The following is a 21,362-nucleotide window of genomic DNA, read 5'->3' as shown; positions in this document are numbered from 1 at the left end:
GCCCATGGTCCTCAGCTGCAGTAGCAGGTGTTCAGAAGGCATGGCCCATGGTCCTCAGCTGCAGTAGCAGGTGTTCAGAAGGCATGGCCCGTGGTCCTCAGCTGTAGTAACACGTGTTCAGAAGGCATGGCCCGTGGTCTTTGGCTGCTCTTGCAGAGGAGCCAAGGTTCTGTTTCTCTGAAGTTGTCTGTAACGCCAACAGTCCAGATGTTCATTCATTCATTCATTCATTCATTCAACAAACACTGACAAGCAGCTACAGGCATCACATGCTCTCTTAGTGTTGGGGATACAGTGAAGATTAAATAGAAAAAAATCCCTTCTCTCATGGAGAATTTTTTTTTTTTTTTTTGAGATGGAGTCTTGCTCTGTCACCCAGGCTGGAGTGCAATGGCATGATTCTGGTTCACTGCAACCTCTGCCTCCTGGGTTCAAGCAATTCTCCTCCCTCAGCCTCCCAGGTAGCTGGTATTACAGGTACCCACCACCAAGCCCAGCTAATTTTTGTATTTTTAGTAGAGACGGGGTTTTGCCATTGTTGGCCAGGCTGGCCTCAAACTCCTGACCTCAGGTCATCTGCCTGCCTTGGCCTCCCAAAGTGTTGAGATTACAAGCATGAGTCACTGCGCTTATGAGGTGTGAGCTGATATCTCATCATGCTTTTGTATTGTCCTGATGATCAGTGATATTGAACATGTTTTCATATACATTTTAGTTATTTGTATGTCTTCTTTGGAAAAATCTTTATTCAAGTTCTTTACCCATTTTTCAATCAGGTATTTAATTTGTTCTCTTGTTATTGGTTGTTTGGGTTCTTTATATGTTTTGGATATTAATCAAATGTCAGATTTACACTTTGCAAATATTCTCTCCCATTTTGTAGGTTGTGTCTTCACTCTGTTGATTGTTTCCTTCACTGTGCTAAAGCTTTTTAGTTTGAGGTCATTCCCTTTGCCTATTTTTCCTTGTGTGGCCTGTGCCTTTAAGGGTATATTCCCCAGATCATTACCCAAATCAACATCATGGAGCTTTTCGCTTATATTTTATCTAGTAATTTCATAGTTTTAGGTCTTATGTATAAGTCATTAATTTATTTTGAATTGACATTTTTATGTGGTGTGAGATGAGGGTCTAATTTCATTTTTCTGCATATGGACATCCAGGTTTTCTGATACCATTTATTGAAGAGACTGTCCCTTTCTCCATCAACTTGAGTTGATGTTATAATGTTAACTGTGGGATTTTCATATGTGGTCTTTATTGTGTTAAGGAACATTCCTTTTATACCTAATCTGTTGAGAATTTTTATCATGAAAGGATTTCAGTTTTGTCAAATTCTTTTTTTGCTTCTATTTTCTGTCTAAAGTATATGACATTATCATACAGTTTTTGTCCTTCATTCCGTTGATATGGTATGTCACATTTTTGATTTGTGTATGTTGAATCATCCTTGAATGTATCCTTCCAAGGTTAGATCCCACTTGATCATGTTGATTTAGTTTGGATATTTGGCCCTGCCCAAATCTCATTCAGAATTGTAATCCCCAGTGCTAGAGGTGGAGCATGGTGGGAGGTGTTTGGATGATGCAGGTGGATCCTTCATGGCTTGGTACTGCCTTCGTGATAGTGAGTTCTTGTGAGATCTGGTCATTTAAAAGTGTCCCCCTGCCACTCTGTCTCACTTGCTCCTGCTTTCACCATGTGACATGCCTGCCCACTTCACCTTCCACCATGATTGTAAGCTTCCTGTGGCCTCCCTAGAAGCTAAGCAGATGCCAGTACCAGGCTTTCTGTAAAGCCTGCCAGGACCATGAACCAATTAAACCTCTTTTCTTTATAAATTACCCAGTCTTAGATGTTTCTTTATAGCAATGCAACAGTGAAATAATATACATGATGAATGATTGTTTTAATATCTTGGTGAATTAAATTTGCTACTATTAATATTTTGTTGAGGATTTTGGCATCTATGTTCATCCAGGATATTGACCTACACTTTTCTTTCGTGTAGTGCCCTTATCTGGTTTTGGTATCAGGATAATGCTGACCTCTTAAAGTGAGTTTGGAACATTCCCTCCTCTTCAGTTTTTTTTGGAAGAGTTTGAAATTGATTAGTATTAGTTCTTTAATTGGTTGGTAAAAATTCAGCCATGAAGCCATCTGGTCCTAGATTTTCTTTGATGGAATACTTTTTATTACTAACTTAGTCTCCTTATATGTGTTGGTCTGTTTCTTTTTTGGATGTATAATTGTTCACAATAGTCTCTTAAGATCCTTCAGTGTTTCTTTGGTATCAGCTGTAATGTCTACTCTTTCATTACTGATTTTATTTGAGTCTTTCTTTTTTTTTTTTTCAGTCTAGCTAAGAGTTTGTCAATTTTATCTCTTCAAAAAACCGATACTGTTTTTTTGACCTTTTCTATTGTTTGCCAGTCTCCATATCACATACTTCTACTATGATCTTTGTTATTTTTTCCTTCTGCTAACTTTGGGCTTAGTTTGTTCTTCATTTTCTAGTTCCTTGATGTATAACCTTAGGTTGTTTATGTAAGACCTTTTTTTTAATGTTTGCATTTATTACTATAAACTCCTCTCTTCGAACTATTTTGCTGTATCTCATAAGTTTTGATATGTTGTGTTTCTGGATTTTTTTGTCTCAAGATATTTTTTAATCTCCTTTTTAATTTCTTCTTTGATCCACCAGGTGTTCAGAAGCCAATGTTATTTGATTTCTACATATTTGTGAATTTTCTGAAATTACTTTTTGATATGGCTTGAATCTGTGTTACTACAAAATCTCATGTTGAATTATAAACTTCATTGTAGGAGTTGGGCACTGGTGAAATGTGATTGGATCATGGGAGTGGATTTCTTATGAATGGTTTAGCACCATCTTCTTGGTGCTGTTTTCATGATAATGAGTGAGTTTTTATGAGATCGGGTTGTTCAAAAATGTGTGGTACCTCCCTCTTCTCTCTCTTGCTTCTGTTCTGGCCATGTGATATGCTTGCTACCCCTGTGGCTTCTGCCATGATTGTAAGTTTACTGAGTCCTCTCCAGAAGCTTAGCAGATGCCAGCATGATACTTCCTGTACAGCCTGCAGAACCATGAACCAGTTAAAACTCTTTTCTTTCTAAATTACCCAGTCTCAGATATTTCTCTATAGTAGTGCAAGAGTGGACTAATACAGAAAATTGGTACATAGGAATGGAACATTGCTATAAGGATATATGAAAATGTGAAAGCATTGGAACTAGGTAACAGGCAGAGGTTGGAAGAGTTTGGAGGGCTCAGAAGACAAGAAGATGAGGGAACGTTTGGAACTTTCTAGAGACTAGTTGAATGGTTGTCACCAACATGGTATGATATGATATGATAATGGTATGGATAGTGAAGGCCAGGTTGACAAGGTCTCAGACGGAAATGAGGAACTTATTGGGAACTGGAGAAAAGGTCACTTTTATTATGCCTTAGCAAAGAACTTGGCTGCATTGAGCCCTTGACCTAGGGACCTGTGGAACTCTGAACTTGAGAGTGATGCTTCAGGGTATCTAATAGAAGATATGGCCTGGCTGCTTCTAGTAACTCGTAATTGTGGGCAAAGAAATGTCTTAAAGTTGGAACTTATATTTAAAGGGGGAGCAGTGAATAAAAATTTAGAAAATTTGCAGCCTGGCCATGTGGTAGAAAAGTAAAGCCTATTTTCCCTGGAGGAATTCAAGCAGGCTGCAGAAATTTGCAAAAGTAAAAAGAAACCAAGTGCTATTAGCCAAGAGAATAGGGGAAAGACCCCAAAGGCATTTCAAAGACCTTTGCAGCAGCCCCTTTCATCACAGTCCCAGGGGCCTAAGAATATAGAATGGTTTCATGGGCCAGCCCCAGGGCCCCACTAACCTGTTCAGCTTCTAGACACTGTTCCCTGCATCCCAGCAGCTCTAGTTTCAGCCATGGCTCAAAGGGGCCCAGGTATAGCTCAAGCCACTGCTTCAGAGGGTGCAAGCCATAAGCCTTGGGGGCTTCCACTTGATATTAAGCCTGCAGATGCACAGAATGCAAGAGTTAATGATTGGGAGCCTCCACCTAGATTTCAGAAAATGTATATGGGAAATCCTGAGTGCTCAGGCAGAACCTGCTGAAGAGGCAGAACCTCTACTCTGACAGTGCAAAGGGGAAATGTGGGATTTGAGTCCCTGCACAGAGTCTCCACTGGAGTACTGCCTAGTGGAGCTGTGGGAAGTGGACCACCATCCTCCAGACCCCAGAGGGGTAGATCCTGGCAGCTTGTACCCTCTGCATGGAAAAGTCACAAAAACTTAATGCCAGCTTGTGAGAGCAGCGTTAGGGACTGAGCCTGGCAAAGCCACTGGGGTGGAGCTCGCTGCCCAAGGCCTTGAGAGTCCACCCCTCACACCAGCGTACCCTGGATGTGAGACATGGAGTCGAAGGAAATTTATTTTGGAGCTTTAAGATTTGCTGGGTTTTGGACTTGTGTGGGGCCTATAGTCTTTCTTCTGGCTGATTTTTTTTCCTTTTGGGATGAGGATATTTACCCAATGCTTGTATCCCCATTGTATCCTGGAAGTAAATAACTTGTTTGTGATTTTACGGGCTTGTACGTGGAAGATGTTTGCCTTGTCTCAGATGAGACTTGGGACTTTGGACTTTTGAGTGAATGCTGGAATGATTTTGGACTCTGGGGGACTATTGGGAAGGCATGATTGTATTTTACAATGTGAGAAGGACAAGATATTTGGGGGACCAGGGGCAAAATGATGTGATTTGGATTTGTATCCCCAAAAAATCCCATATCAAATTTTAATCCCCATTGTTGGAGGTGGAGTGTGGTGGGAGGTGATTGGATCATGGGAGTGGATTTCTCATGAATGGTTTATCACCATCCCCTTGATGCAGTGCTCATGATAGTGAGTTCTCATGAGGCCTGGTTGTTTAAAAATGTGTGACACCTCCTCTCACTCTCACTCTCTTTTGCTCCTGCTCTGGCCATGGCCCCCCTTTGCCTTTCACCGTGATTCTAAGTTTCCTGATGCCTCCCCAGAAGCTAAGCAGATGCTAGTACCATGCTTCCTGTACAGCTTGCAGAACAATGAGCCAATTAAATCTCTTTTATTTATAAATTACTCAGTCTCAAGTATTTCTTTATAGCAATGGAATAATGGCCTAATATACTCCTATTATTAATCTCTAGTTTCATACCATGGTAGTAGGAAAAGATATTTGATGCAATTTCCGTCCTCTTACCTTTATTAAGTTTTGTTTTGTGGCCTAAAATAGCGAGCTAAGCCTGTCCTGGAAGACATTCCATGTGTGCTTGAGAAGAATGGATATCCTGTTGCTGCTGGATGGAAGGCTCTGTATATGTCTATTAGGTCCATTTGGTGTAAACTGCAATTCAAGTCTCCTATGCCTTCTATGCTGAGTGTTGATATCCTAACAGTATTTGTATGTTGAAACCTCATTACTAATCTGATAGTATTAAGAAGTAGAACTTTGTGGAAATTAAGACATGAAGACTTATGAATGGGATTAGATCCCCTATGAATGGTATTAGCACCCTTATAAAAGAGATTGAAGGGTGAATGTTTGCCCCTTTCCACCATGTCTGGACACAGCACCAAGGTGCAATCTATAAGAATGGGCCCTTATCAGACACTGCATCCACTGGCACCTGAACCTGAGATTTCCCAGCCTCTAGGAGTTTAAGAAATAGGTTGGACATGGTGGCTCACAATTGTAATTACAGCACTTTGGGAGGCTGAGGTGGGTAGATCACCTGAGGTTAGGAGTTCAAGACCAGCCTGGTCAACATGGTGAAACCCCATCTCTACTAAAAATATAAAAATTAGCCAGGCATGGTGGTGCATGCCTGTAGTCCCAGCTACTTGGGAGATTGAAGCAGGAGAATCTCTTGAACCTGGGAGGTGGAGGTTGCAGTGAGCTGAGATCACACCACTACACTCCAGTTGGGTGATACAGTGAGACTTCGAAGAAGGAGGAGGAGGAGGAGGAGGAGAAGAAGAAGTTGTTGAAGTTGTTTAAGAAATAAATTTGTGTGATTTACAAATTATCCACCCTAAGGTAGTTTTTAAAAACAGCCTGAATAGAGTAAGACAAAATTTAATTTTTAAAAAATGATCTGCCTGACTGATCTGTTCAACATTGAAAATGGAGTATTGGCATTCGCTATTATTATTGTATTACAGTTTATTCCTGCCCTCGGATCTCTTAATTTTTGCTTTATGTATTTAGGTGCTCTGATGTTGGGTGCATATATATTTATAATTGTTATGTCTTCTTGATGAACTATTCCTTTATTATCATGTAATTATCATCTTTGTCTCTGTAAAAGTTTGACTTAAAGTCTATTTAAACTGGTATAAATATAGCCGTCCTTGCTCTCTTTTGGTTTCCATTTGCATGGAACATTTTTTTCCATCCATTTACTTTCAATCTATATGGTTTTTTAAAAGGTAAATGCGTCTCCTATAGGCAACATATAGTTGGGTCTTGTTTTATGTGTTTTGTTTTTAAATCCATCTATCTAATCCATGTCTTTTGATTAGGGAATTTATTTCATTTACATTTATGGTAATTATTGATACACAAGGCTTTACTGCTTCCATTTTGTTAATTATTTTCTGGTTGTCTTGTAGATCCTTTGTTCCTTTCTTCCTGTCTTGCCGTCTTTGTTTGTGATTATATGATTGTCTATAGTGGTATGCTTTGATTCTTTACTTGTGATGTTTATGTATAATCTACCATTTTGCTGACTATACTTCTTAGCTTAAGGTGCTAAGAGTACTATAGTTCATAAAATAGAGAGCCAAGTTTCTACTCAGACCTAAGGTGAGAGAATGCTTTCTGAATTCCTTTCTGTAGACTTAGGATTTAAATCTGAATTGAGCACAGCCCTGTGGGTTCTGTGGGTAATGATAGACAACTACTCTGGGATCTGAGTAGGGATCAGTAGTGATGCAGTGAAAGATGTCGGGGGGATGTGGGCAGATGGGAGCCTCAGGGGTGTGCAGGGCCAGGTGGCTCCTCACATTCCAGCCTCAATCCTCCCAAATTGCTGACCCCTGTGAAATAAGGATGCTGATGCTAGGAGAGACATCTCCAGGGTCTGACATCATAGCATCCTGGGCTAAAAGCTCAGTTTCTCACACTCAAGTGAAAGGAGAGTGGGTCAACTGTGGTGGTCATGTGTATGTGATATAGAGTGTATGTGTTTGCGTGTGGTATGTTGTGTGTATGAGTGTATGTGTGGGAGTGGTGTGGTATGTGTGTGTACATGTGTGATGTGTGTGTCTATATGGTATGGTGTGCATATGTGTGTGGTGAGCACATGATATATGTGTGAGGTGTGCAGCATGTATGATGTGTGTGAATGTGTGCTGTGTATGGTGTGTGTGTGTGTGTGTGTGAGATACATCATATGGTGTATGTGTCTGCATGTGTGGTGTGGGTGTCAGTGTGTTGAGTATGTGGCGTGTGTATATGTATGGTGTGTGTGTTTATGGTGTATGTGGCATGTTGTGTGATGTGTATGTATGGTGTCAAAGGCTGTGTAGATGCAGAAGCTTTATAGATGCTCCACAGAGGGCTCACTTTGCTCATCAGCACTCTTAGACCCCTGTAATCTTTCTTTTATTGTAATGTAAATTACATTGCCCACCAAGAATGTCATAATGGGCTGCCATAGGCAGTGATTCCCAGCCCTTTTAAAATTGTTACGCCTACTCAATATCCCTCTCCCTCTTTGTTTATTTGTCACTTTAAAATAGAATCAGATTAAGTTAGCTTTGTGTCTTTAGGGGAATTTCCAGTGAAGTTTGGAAATCCTACCTGTCATGTTTTCCCACCGCAGCTTGGAGTTTCTGGTATGAAGTGCTGGTGCTCTCCGCCAAGCAGCAGGTGCATCCGTAAATCACTATGGGATGTTAACAGTTATATTCTTTCTTATTCATTACAGCCCCAGCCCCCAAAAGACAAAAATGTGACCACTGGACTCCCTGCCCATCTGACACCTATGCCTACCGGTTACTCAGTGGAGGTGGCAAAAACAACTACGCCAAAATCTGCTTTGAGGACAACCTGTAAGTGCCAGTGTTGAGAAGGAAAACAAAGCTATTCATTCCCCGAGGCTGACCAAGCAGCAGTTCTGCCTACAGGAGAGAACCATATATATGTCCTTGGTCTCAGGCAAAAGACTGAGAGCATCCAAATGGAAATGAGAACGCTCCACTGTATTCATCAGGGAAGGAGCTGATTGTCTCTAATGGCTGTATGTGTCCTGTGTTGAATGGTTTTACGGTTCATTTGACTGCAGTTATACTTAGGATTTAAATCTGAACTGAGCACAGCCCTGTGAGTTCTCTGGGTGATGATAGACAACTGCTCTGTGATCTGAGTAGGGATTAGTAGTGATGCAGTGAAAAGTGTTGGGGACGTGAGTGTATGGGAGCCTGAAGGGTGTACAGGGCCAGGTGGGCTCTGGACAGTTCAAAGTTAGACTACTTTACTCTGAATATGTGCCAAAGCCCTTCAAAGTCATGGGAACATGAAAATTCAGCTGATAGTTTGTTAGTTTTGTTTTATGATCCTCACCCTCCTCGATCAAAGCAGATGTTGTTCCTCTTTGCAGTCCACACCACATACTTTTTCAATATTTTGGGAAAATCCATAGGATTGATATTATTTCTTCTTTAAATATTTGGTGTGATTTCCCAGCAAAGCCATTCTAGCTTGGAGGGGTTCATTTTGAGGTTTTTAACTGCAAATAAGTGTAGCACTACTTACCTGCCTCTCCTTGAGTGGCCCCGTTGTGTTTTAGTGCTTCCTTGATTTACAGTGCAGCTAAGTCAGCAGAGCCTTTCTCGGTTCCGACTGAAATTGGCCATTTCTCTAAAGAGACAGTTCTTTAATGGGACGTGGTATTTGGAAACAGATCTAGACACTCATGGCCCCTGGATAGTGTTCCTCCTGAGCACTTTTAGTGGACAGAACCAAGCAATGCCTTTGTTTCTGAATCACAAATTTACATTATTGTTTACAATTCAAATTCAACAATGCAGAAGTCTCACCCCCTTAAGTTTTTTGATTTTACATTTTAACTCTTCTCTTACACTGAAAATCTTGGTTCCTAGTACTGTTAACCTTTGCCTTCAAATTACAATACCAGTACTACTAACAATACAATTACTAAGTGAAGTTTTAAAATGTTGTTTGCTGTTTCTTTTAGATTTAAAAATATTTTATTAAGGATATAAAGAGTCAGATATCTATATTAATCAAAGTTCTCCAGAGAGACAGAGCCATTGGCGGTGGGAGGTAGGAAGAGAAAGGAAAGTGTGGATTTATTTATTAGGGAAATGGGCTCATCCAATTATGGAGGCCAAGAAGTCCCATGCAAGCTGGTGACCCTGGGATGCTGGTAACATCAAGTATTAAAGCCTCAGAACCAGAGAGGCAGGTGGTGTAATTCTCAGTTTGGGAATCAATAGGAGATGAGGGGTCTCCTGGTGTCAGTCGTGGAGTCCAAAGGCTGGAGAGCCTGGAGTTCTCATGTCCACGGTAGGAGAAGTAGAAGGGTGTCCCAGCTCCAGCAGAAAGAGAGAGAGAGGCAAAAGGGGACTGAAGTTGTCCTTTTCTAAGGAACTCACCCACTCCTGTGATAATGGCATTAATCCATTCATGAGGGGAGAGCCCTCATGACCTGATCACCTCCTAAAGGTCCTACCTCTTAATACTGTTACAATAGCAATTAAATTTCCACATGAGCTTGAGAGGTGACATTCAATTCATAGCAATGACCAAAGTCATATGAAATAATTATTTTCCCTGTAGTTGTGTTACAGTTGGATTAATTTCCATTTGCTTTTAATTCTAGGTTTGTCTGCTTTTCTTTGGGTTTCATTTAATTTTTGAATATATATTTATGTGGTTCAGAAATCAACATTATGTTTGAATATCATATGTTCCAAAAAGGAGGCTCAGAGAAATCTGCCCTGTATTCTCCGCTTTTTCTCCCATTCCTGTTCCCATCTCGATTTTTTAATTAGTTTTTTTGTTTATTCCTCCAGTATTTTTTAATGGCAAAAATAAGCTATATCTATAATTAATACATACATACGTTGGAGTATATTTTTATATACATATATATGCATGTATACATGTGAATATATGTATATGTGTGTATGAATATGTGTGCGTACATGTATACATACATATATGCACATATGTACACATACATATATATGCTTTCTTACTTAAAAGGTGGTAAACTCTAAACACAGTTTTGCCCTTGGCTTTCTTCACTTAATGGTTAATAGAGATTACTCCATATCAATACATAAGGCTTTTCCTCATTTCCTTTATTGATACATGGTATTCCATAGCATGGATGTGTCATACTTTATTCAACTAGTTCTGCATTGACAGGCATTTGTGATGTTTGATATCTTTTGATATTACCAATAATGCTGCAGTGAACAACCCTATGGATATATCATTTTGTAATTAATTATGATAAAGTGAACACTTGTGTAGCCAACATTCTGGCTAAGAAATAGACTATCTCTGGCACTCCATAAGCCCTCTGTGTGCCCCTTCCCATGCAGCTTCCTCTTTCCTTCCTGCCCAATGCCCTGGATTTTAGCTTTGATGGTGATCATTTCCTTGCTTTTCTTGGTAGTTTTACTGCCCAAGCATGCATTGCAAAATACTGTTATTTAATTAAACACTTGTTTAATTTTGTCTGTTTTGGACTTTGTATAAACAGAACCATAAACCAAATACTCTTTTGTGTCTGACATTTTTGCTTAACGTTGTATGTGTGAGATTTATTCTTGATGTTGGATATAGCTATTGTTCTTAGATGTTCGTTGCTGTATCACGTCGCATTGCACGAATATGCTACAGTTTATCCATTCTGTTGAATGACATCTGGGTCATTCCCAGTTTGGGGTTATTAGGACCAGTGCTGTTTATATCTCTGGTGCACATGTGCATACATTTCTATTGAGTTTTTTTTTTTTTTAAAAGAGGGGTTCTCACAACCAGCCTCAAATTCGGTGACACTCTAGAAAAACTTCTAAGATCCAGTGACAGGTTATACTTATAGGTGAGGTATATTACAGCAAAAGATATAGAGGAAATGCTGCTACGTGGTCTGCTCATGGTGAATTCTTCCAGTTTATGTTTCTCTGAAATATCTTTATTTCATCTTCATTCCTGAAAAATACATTTGCAGGCTATGTTGGCCATTATTTTCTTTCAGCATGTTCAAGATACTATTACACTGTCTTCTAGGTTCTATTTTTTTTCTTTTGAGAAGTCAGCTCACAGTCTAATTGTTGCTACTGGGAAAGTAACTGCCTATTCCCCCCACCCCCATCTCCTTTGCGATTCCTTGTCTTTGATTTTTCAGCATTTGTATCCCGATGTGTCTTTTGTTGTTTTATCTTCTTTGGAGTTTTTTGAGTTTCTTAAATATGTAGATATTGAAGTCCTTCATCAAATGTAACAAATTCTCTGCTCTTGTATCTTTTGCCCCATTCACTTTCTCCTCTTCCTCTGAGATTCTTTATGAAAACATGTGTTAGATCTTATCACTACTATATTCTCTGTAGCCTACAGTCTATTTTGTATTTTCCATCTGTTTGTCTCTGCTCTTTATTGTGGACAGAGCTGTTTTCCATTCACTAATTCTCTCTTCCACTGTACCTAATCTACTGTTAAACACATCTAATGACTAGTGATTTTAGGTTACTATATTATCTTAGTTTTAGAACTTTATTCTGGTTCTTTTTTATATTAGCATGTCAGCTTTGGTACTTTTCAGTTGTGAAAATTTTAATCTTAACAACCATGTTCTGGAATACATTACAGTTACAGTCTGAGTTGAATACCTCTAGCATGTGTAGGGCCTGTGAGTCTGCCGCTGTTACCTGCTGTTTTCTGCCAGTTCCGTTGGCTCTTGCGTGCACTGGCCTCCCTCATGTGTTAGGTTTCATTTGATCCTGAACCTGTTTTTTTTAAAAAAATTGAGGCCTGGGATGATATCTTCTTCTGAGGAATTTTCTTTGCTTCTCCCAGAGACCTGGAACCTTCAGCAGAACTGGATGGCCTGAATAAATGTTAAAGATTTTCTGGGCCACCTAGTTGACTAAAAACTAGGCTGAAGTTTATGCAAGCTCTGATTTATTTCTGGTTTCCTCTCGCTTTCAGGATGACCCTCTGTGACCCCAGCCCAAATAAGATGTGGGAGATTCAACATGGCCCTAACCCTAGCTTCCAGCTTCTGTTCCCCGGGCTCACGTGGTTGTCAGAAGCGCCGTTCCCTTCCTTACATACTTTTTCTGGAATCAGAAAATTGTCCTTGGTTAAAAGTAGCTTTAAATGCTGGACTTACCACCCTGAAATTTAGTCTTCTCCTAGATCTTGGCTTGGGAAATTCTTGACTATCTTATTTTGTCTCTACTCTGTACAAGCAGATCTTTAACAGCAACAGCAGCTACAAAACTTGCCTCATGTTTTCTGCTTTTCTCTATGAGGGAATAGGTTCAGATGAACAGAGATTTCTTTCTGCTTCTTTTCAAGTTCTTATGGAATATTCTCTAAAACTGTCAAAAAGCACTAAGCTTAGAAAACTCATGGGGGAGTTAGGTAAAGTTGTCAAAAGCAGAATATTAAAGTTCCATATTTGCTATTCCAAAGCATGGAGAAAGGAAGAAGTCTTCCAGATTCTTTTCATAAAGCTAACATGTCATTGATTCTAAAACTTGACCAAGGGAACACGCACACACACCATTTCTGTGATCTTCAGTCATAATGACCATCTCCAGGAAAGTCATTTCCTCTCTCTTGTTTTAGGACACAATCCTCTGAATTTGACATTTCATGTTCTCTAATTTAAAGGTTAAAAATTAAGTGTCATAGCTGGGTGCGGTGGCTCATGTCTGTAATCCCAGCACTTTGGGAGGCTGAGGCAGGCAGATTGCCTGAGCCCGAGAGTTCAAGACCAGCCTGAGCAGCATGCCAAAATTCTGTCTCTCCAAAAAATTTTTAAAAATTAGCCCAGTGTTGTGGCGCACACTTGTAGTTCCAGCTATTTGGGAGGCTATTATGGGAGGATTGCTTGAGCCTGGGAGGCGGAGGTTGCAGTGAGCAAAGATTGCAACACTGCACTCCAGCCTGGGTGACAGAGCGAGACCCTGTCTCAATGAATGAATAAATAAATAATAAATTAAAAATAAAGTATATCAGTGAAGAGCCTCAGCTAAATAAATGTTAGTTTATCTTCCCCCAGCCATCTGTCTAAATTTTAAGATTGAATGCAGTGTCCAGGTCCCCTGAGATTCCAAGTGCCCCAAGGGACTGAGTCTGTAGACACTGGGAATAGATGTGTGTGTGGGCATGGGGATGGTGTTCTCGGGAGCTGCACCAAGGCCAGTGCGGAACTTCAGGGAAATGGCGGGGACAGCAGATGAGCCTGACATTTGGCCAGGCGGAGACTTCATGGAGCAGGGAGAGCTGCGGCCTTCTCGGTACTTGACTAACGCTTAGTTACATTTCAGGCTCATGGGAGGAAAGCTGGGGAACGTCGCCAGAGGAATAAACATTGCCATTGTCAACTGTAAGTTACTTAAGGTTTTCTTTAAACTCCTCTAAAAGCTCTCTGGTCAGATTTTAAAGACAGCTTGGGTTTTCAAGATTTTTGCACGTGGTTTAGTCTGGGTTTATATTTTAATGCATTTTAAGATTATATATTCAATTATTTTTACAAGTCTCACTTCACAGATTATTTATGGTTCTAACAACAAATAAACAACTGAAAACTAAATATAGACTAAAATACAGAGGGATAGGCCACAGGCAGGGTTAAAACTAGAAGAGCCGCCAAGGGGGTACAGCCCGTGGTCCTAGACTGAGCTTCATTTGCCCCGAGTCCCAGAGTCTCCTCAGGGGCTGATGCCCCAGGGCAGCTCATACTTCTGTGTGATAAAAGCCATAGCAGCCTCATGGGGAACAAAACTTGGCCTTCTTCTTAGGCCCTGAATAAAGCTCTGTCACAGTTGCCATTGAGGGGCCCAGATGAGAAGGAAAGGGTTTCCTACAATGTCCCTCGGAGTGAGTGGACAGCATATCCCGGGACGCCAGGGCTGTGGAAGTGGAGATCAAATGCTCCTAGTCTGACAGCCCTGAAGGAGACTGGAAAGTAGGAAGTGAATGGGCTGAGGGGGCTCTGGTGTTTCTGTGAGATGTGGCAGGTGGGCCTGGCTGAGGGGCTCAGGTGTTTCTGTGGAAAGAGGCGGTTGGGCCTGGGTGGGGGAGATCTGATGTTTCTGTGGAAGGAGGGGGGTGAACCTGGCTGAGGGGGGTCTGCTGTTTCTGTGGGATGAGGTGGGTATGCCTTGGTGAGGGGGCTCTGGTGTTTCTGTGGGAAGAAGGCCTGGGTGAAGAGTCTCGTATTTCTGTGGGACCAGGTGGGTGGGGGAGGTGTTAGCGTTCCATCAGGTGTAACCCAAAGCAAACTGCAAGAAAGTTCTAGCACAGCTTCCAGCACTTTCCTCTGACCTGGTTTTGGGGACTCTCCTCAAGGGGCCAGCCCTGTCTCTGCAGGCTGGGTCATCACATGAATGGTGCTTCCTGGAGATAGGGAAGAAATACGTCCTTCCCCAGGCCCTGGTGCCACAAGTGTGCCTGGTTCTGTGAATTTTCTTTTAAAATTCTACTTATTTTATTTTCAGATGTAACTGGGAATGTGACAGCAACAAGATGTTTTGATATGTATGAAGGCGGTAAGAAAAGTTTTTCTGTTAAAATTCAAATGAATTTGAAACATAAAATTAAGATTAAAAAGCACAATGATAAAATGCCAACCATTTTTTTTAATTTTGTCTACTAGAAAATTGCCAGCAGCTCCCCTGAGTAATCCAGAGTGGTCTTATATAGATCCTCCTAAGCTCTAATTGAATTCATAGACCATTTGAAGGCATCATCCAGAAATGTCTTTTCTTCTATTACAGTTTTCCTCAGTTTTTCTCTTTTTAGCCTTCATGATATAATAAGAAAGAGAAAAAACCTTTTTAAAAAAATGCCAAATACATTATATGTAAAATAAGGCCGCCAGCATCCCGCCCTAAATACCATCATTCTTTAAAAGCTGTCACAATTACTTCTGGTGACTCAGGGTGCTCTGCTGGGCCGAGGGCAAGCATTTCTGGAACCCACGGGTCCCCAGTCTTTCTCAGTGGTCTCTCCTTTCTGGGCACTGAATCTTGACTACAGTAGTTTGTCAGGATATACTATCCTCTCTTATTTTTATTTGTACTGAGAGTTTCAAAAACAAGATTTTTTAAAGATAGTGAAGACGAGGAATAGAAAATGCCTGTATCCACTGAATGAGAAGGACGCAGTTGTACTCTGCAGCTAACCTAAGCAGAGTTATGAATAATGAGCCACCTTGGTGAGTAACAGGGTTTGAGCTTTACCTTTATTTTATGAGGCATAGGTGAGTCTCTTAGCACAGACCTGCCCTTAGTCCACAACTCTCGTGTTTAAGTTCTATGGGAGTTTCCCTCCTGCACACATCGGTGTGATTGCAACATCACTCTGCTCAACAGTCACGGTGTGGATGTGGCTCTTTGTGAGTTAACGCAGAGAACACTCCACCTGTTCCGCACAGGCTGCTGCTTGTTGAGAGTTCGGTTAATAGAATCTTTATGATCTAATTTCTGAGGAGGTTTTTTTTCCCCACCAGGGGCTCCACTTCTCTTGTTTGTTGGTCATAACAGCTCCTTATCTTGACCCCCTTTCACCACCGCCCTGAATACCTATTGCAAGTGGTCCGCATAGCTCTATTCCTTCTACGCTGTGCCACTCACCCCAGATAGTCCCCGTGGTACCCCTGTGAATGTTTACACATCCAGTGCTCAACCCTAGTACGCCATCTGCAAGGTTGAGCAGCAAGTGCTAGAAGCCCAAGGATTCAGAGTGGACACAGAAGGCAGGTGCAGGAGGAGGCCCAGAGCCCAAGGTTCAGTGAACAGCAAAGACACTAAAATTGACTTGCATCGCCCAACAGATAACTCCGGACCAATGACAAAGTTTATTCAGAGCGCTCCTCCAAAATCCCTGCTCTTCATGGTGACATATGACGACGGAAGCACAAGGTGAGTGGGTGTGGATTTGTCACAGCGGTGGGCAAGAGAAGCCAGCTGGGGCAGGGAATGCCAGGGTCCCTCAGTGACATCCTCTGGGGATAACCAGAAAGTCCAGGAGCAAAGTACTTCTCTAAGGAAAAAGAATAAAAATCATGACAAAATAGATTGCATTTCTTTAAAAAATAAAATAAAATCACTAACCAGTGGAGCACAGAAGTACTAGAATCTAAATCAAAGGAGTATTTCCAGGAATCAAGACAAAGCCACTGCTGACCATAATTAGGACAGAAAAACTAACCTCTGGGCAGAAATCCGAAACCCAGGGTGGCATGTGAAAGGAAATGGAAATAATTTCCCTATAGAAAGAGGAAGGTAATAAAGAAATACACACATACACATCCAATACTGTGCTAGAGGTGGGTGTAGCTCAGTGCTTCTCAGAGTGTGTCCTACTAAGTAAACTTGTGTCTTTGCTGCAGAGTTTCTAAGAACCTTCAAAGTGCTTGTTGGTGTTGTGAATTTCCCAGATAGGGCTGCTGACCACGACATTTCCCAAATTTCTCTGACCTCAGGTTCCTTTCTTTATGGAGCATCTTACCAAACTGAGGTTCCTTGGAACATACTTTGAAAAACTCTGAAGTAACTCACTCAGAACAATCCCAACTTACTTGTTTTCTTTCCTCTCTACCCTCCTGTCACTTCCTCTAAATCTTGCTGTTTGCACCGGCAGTGCCGTTTGACATTTCTTTCTCCTTTATGATGCTGACTTTTCTGGTTATGAAAAGGAGGCAGTTTTGACATTTGTCTTTGTCTTTCAGCAACTTCTCTCCACCTTATTCCGTGGTCAGTGAACAAGGGGCAGAGCAATAGCCGGAAATTGTGTTGGCTGAGTGTGAGCCTGTTATTCAACCCAAAGCACAAGGGCTTTCCAGAATTGAAAAGTAGAATTCCGTCCCCAAAATTGAGGTCTGAAGTGGCTCTGGATGTCCTGTGCTTAACTAGAAATGTGACATCTTCAACAAGCCTGTGTGCCTCTTGGCTGCCACTGTGTGTCATGCACTGCAGCAGGAGATACATGTGTTTAGAAACCTCTGTCCAAGGACGCACAGCGTAACACACCCAGAGCAGAGCTCCCCTCCCGTCCGCGGCTCCCTGAAATGTTCACGAACATCTCCCCGAGATGTTCATATGCTTTCCCCTTTGTCCTGCAGACTGAAGGATGATGCCAAGAATACCATAGAAGCACTTGGAAGTAAAGAAATCAGGAACATGAAATTCAGGTCTAGCTGGGTATTTCTCGCAGCAAAAGGCTTTGAACTCCCTTCACAAATTCAGAGAGAAAAGGTGAGTGGTTTTTAAATGTCCCTTCCCATCAATGGTGTGTATAGTAAGTGATAGTGAGTGCTGTGACTTGAAAATGTTCCTGATGGGTTATAAATCCCTGTCTTTAAACATAAGAGTTTTGTCGGTGACTGGCAAGATGGCTGAATAGAAACAGCTCTGGTCTGCAGCTCCCAGTGAGATCAATGCAGAAGGCAGGTGATTTCTGCATTTCCAACTGAAGTACCCAACTCATCTCACTGGGACTGGTTGGACAGTGGGTACGGTCCATGGAGGGTGAGCTGAAGCAGGGTGTGGCATTGCCTCACCCAGAAAGCACAGGTCGGGCAACACCCTCCCCTAGTCAAGGCAAGATGTGAGGGACTGAGCCACGAGTAATGGTGCACTCTGGCCCAAATACTATGCTTTTCCACAGTCTTTGGCACCCACAGACCAGGAGATTCCCTCAGGTGTCTATGCCACCAGCGCCCTGGGTTTCATACACACACACACATACACACACACACACACACACACACACACACACGAATATATAATTGCATTTTAGGTTCTGGGGTACATGTAAAGAACATGCAGGATTGTTGCATAGGTATATACATGGCAATGGGTTTGCTGCCTCATTCCCCATCACCTATATCTGGCATTTCTCCCCACGTTATCCCTCCCCAACTCCCCACCCTTCCCTGTCCCTCCCTTAGTCCCACCCGACAGACCTCGGTATGTGATGCTCCCCTCCCTGTGTCCATGTGTTCTCATTGTTCAACACCCACCTTTGAGTGAGAACATGCAGTGTTTGATTTTCTGTTCTTGTGTCAGTTTGTTGAGAATGATGGTTTCCAGGTTCATCCATGTCCCTACGAAGGACATGAACTAATCATTTTTTATGGCTGCATAGTATTCCATGGTGTATATGTGCCACATTTTCCCTGTCCAGTCTATCATCAATGGGCATGTGGGTTGGTTCCAAGTCTTTGCTGTTGTAAACAGTTCTGCAGTGAACATATGTGTGCTTGTGTCCTTATAATAGAACAATGTATAATCCTTTGGATATATACTCAGTAATAGGATTGCTGGGTCAAATTGAGTTTCTATTTCTAGGTCTTGGAGGAATTGCCACACTGTCTTCCACAATAATTGAACTAATTTACACTCCCACCAACAGTGTAAAAGTGTTCTATTTCTCCACGTCCTCTCCAGCATCTGTTATCTCCAGATATTTTAATGATCACCATTCTAACTGGCGTGAGATGGTATCTCAATGTAGTTTTGATTTGCATTTCTCTAATGATCAGTGATGATGAGCATTTTTTCATATGTTTTTTGGCCTCATATATGTCTTCTTTTGAAAAGTGTGTGTTCATATCTTTTGCCCACGTTTGATGGGTTGGTTTGTTTGTTTTTTTTTCTTGTAAATCTGTTTTAGTTCTTTATAGATTTTGGATATATAAGTCCTTTGTCAAATGGGTAGATTGCAAAAATGTTTTCCCATTCTGTTGGTTGCCAGTTCACTCTAATGATTGTTTCTTTTGCTGTGTGGAAGCTCTGTAGTTTAATTAGATCCCATTTGTCTATTTTGGCTTTTGTTGCCAATGCTTTTGGTGTTTTAGTCATGAAGTCCTTGCCTAGGCCTATGTCCTGAATGGTTTTGCCTAGATTTTCTTCTAAGGTTTTTATGGTGTTAGGTCTTATGTTTAACTCTTTAATCCAGCTGGAGTTAATTTTAGTGTAAGGTGTCAGGAAGGGGTCCAGTTTCTGTTTTCTGTACATGGCTAGCCAGTTTTCCCAACACCATTTATTAAACAGGGAATCCTTTCCCCATTGCTTTTGTCAGGTTTGTCAAAGATCAGAGAGTTGTAGACGTGTGGTGTCGCCTCCAAGGCCTCTGTTCTGTTCCACTGGTCTATATCTCTGTTTTGGTACCAGTACCATGCTGTTTTGATTACTGTAGCCTTGTAGTATAGTTTCAAGTCTGGTAGTGTGATGCCTCCAGCTTTGTTCTTTTTGCTTAGAATTGACTTGGCTATATGGGCTCTCTTGTGATTCCATATGAAGTTTAAAGTGTTTTTTTCCAGGTCTGTGAAGAAGGTCATTGGTAGCTTGATGGAGATAGTGTTGAATCTATAAATTACTTTGGACAATATGGCCATTTTCATGATATTGATTTTTCCTAACCATGAACATGGGATGCTTCTCCATCTGTTTCTGTCCTCTCTTATTTTGTTGAGCAGTGGTTTGTCATTCTCCTTGAAGAGGTCCTTTACATCCTTTTTTAGTTGTATTCCTGGGTATTTTATTCTCTTTGTAGCAATTGTGAAAGGCAGTTCGTTCTTGATTTGGCTCTGTTTAAGTCTGTTATTGGTGTATAGAAATGCTTGTGACTTTTGCACATTGATTTTGTATCCTGAGACTTTGCTGAATTTGCATATCAGTTTAAGGAGATTTTGGGCTGAGACAATAGGTCTTCTAAATATACAATCATATAGTCTGCAAATAGAGACAATTTGACTTCCTCCTTTCCTAATTGAATACTCTTTTTTCTTTCTTGCCTGATTGCTCTGGCTAGAACTTCCAATACTACATTGAATAGGAGTGGTGAGAGAGGGCATCCTTGTCTAGTGCCAGATTTCAAAGGGAATGCTTCAAGTTTTTGCCCATTCAGTATGATATTGGCTGTGGGTTTGTCATAAATAGCTTTTACTATTTTGAGATACATTCCATCAATACCTAGTTTATTGAGTTTTTAGCATAAAGGGCTGTTGAATTTTGTTGAAGGCCTTCTCTGCATCTCTTGAGATAATCATGTCGTTTTTGTCTTTGGTTATGTTTATGTGGTGAATTACATTTATAGACTTGAGTATGTTGAACCAGCCTTGCATCCCTGGGATGGAGCCTACTTGATTGTGATGGATAAGGTTTTTGATGTGCTGTTGCAATCAGTTTGCCAGTGTTTTATTGAAGATTTTTGCATCTATGTTCATCATGATTATTGGCCTGAAGTTTTCTTTTCTTTCTGAGTCTCTACCGGGTTTTGGTATCAGGATGATGTTGGCTCATAAAATGATTTGGAGAGAATTCCCTCTTTTTTGATTGTTTGGAATAGTTTCAAAAGGAGTGGTACTAACTCCTCTTTGTATGTCTGGTAGAATTTGGCTGTGAACCCATCAGTACCTGGGCTTTTTTTGGTTGGTAAGCTATTAATTGCTGCCTCAACTTCAGCCCTTGTTATTGGTCTATTCAGGGTTTCAACTTCTTCCTGGTTTAGGCTTAGGAGGGTTTAAGTGTCCAGGAATTTATCCATTTTTTCCAGGCTTACTGGTAATGTGCAAAGAGTTGTTTGTAGTAATCTCTGATGGTGGTTTGTATTTCTGTGGAATCTGTGGTGATATCCCCTTTATCGTTTTTTATTGCATCAATTTGATTATTCTCTCTTTTTTTTTAAATTAATCTGGCTAGTGGTCTGTTTTGTTGATCTTTCCAAAAAAACAGCTCCTGGATTTATTGATTTTTTTGAAAGGTTTTTTGTGTCTTTATCTCCTTTAGTTCTGCTCTGATCTTAGTTATTTCTTGTCTTCTGCTAGCTTTTGAGTTTTTTTGATCTTGCTCCTCTAGCGCCTTCAATTTTGGTGATAGGGTGTCAATTTTAGATCTTTCCTTGTTTCTCATGTGGGCATTTATTGCTATAAATTTCCCTCTAGACACTGCTTTACATGTGTCCCAGAGATTCTGGTACGTTGAGTCTTCGTTCTTGTTGGTTTTGAAGAACATCTTTATTTCTGCCTTCATTTCATTGTTTATCCAGTCAACATTCAAGAGCCAGTTGTTCAGTTTCCATGAAG

General features: G+C 41.0%; 1 protein-coding gene across 1 annotated transcript in view; it reads left to right on the top strand.

Moving 5' to 3' along the window:
* Nucleotides 1–21,362, top strand: part of FAM3B (FAM3 metabolism regulating signaling molecule B) — a 53,479-nt gene that overhangs the window by 20,218 nt on the left and 11,899 nt on the right. Inside the window, exons 3-7 of the mRNA XM_017538619.2 lie at nt 7,992–8,115; nt 13,597–13,655; nt 14,770–14,820; nt 16,107–16,194; nt 17,397–17,529. Of these exons, the coding sequence (XP_017394108.1) occupies nt 7,992–8,115; nt 13,597–13,655; nt 14,770–14,820; nt 16,107–16,194; nt 17,397–17,529 (455 nt within the window). The remainder of the gene's footprint in view (nt 1–7,991; nt 8,116–13,596; nt 13,656–14,769; nt 14,821–16,106; nt 16,195–17,396; nt 17,530–21,362) is intronic.

This window comes from Cebus imitator, unplaced genomic scaffold (assembly GCF_001604975.1).
Source record: "Cebus imitator isolate Cc_AM_T3 unplaced genomic scaffold, Cebus_imitator-1.0 Scaffold112, whole genome shotgun sequence".
NCBI classification, from domain to species: Eukaryota; Metazoa; Chordata; class Mammalia; order Primates; family Cebidae; genus Cebus; species Cebus imitator.
Note: the sequence above shows the minus strand (reverse complement) of the source record. Positions and strands in the feature narration are given on the sequence as shown.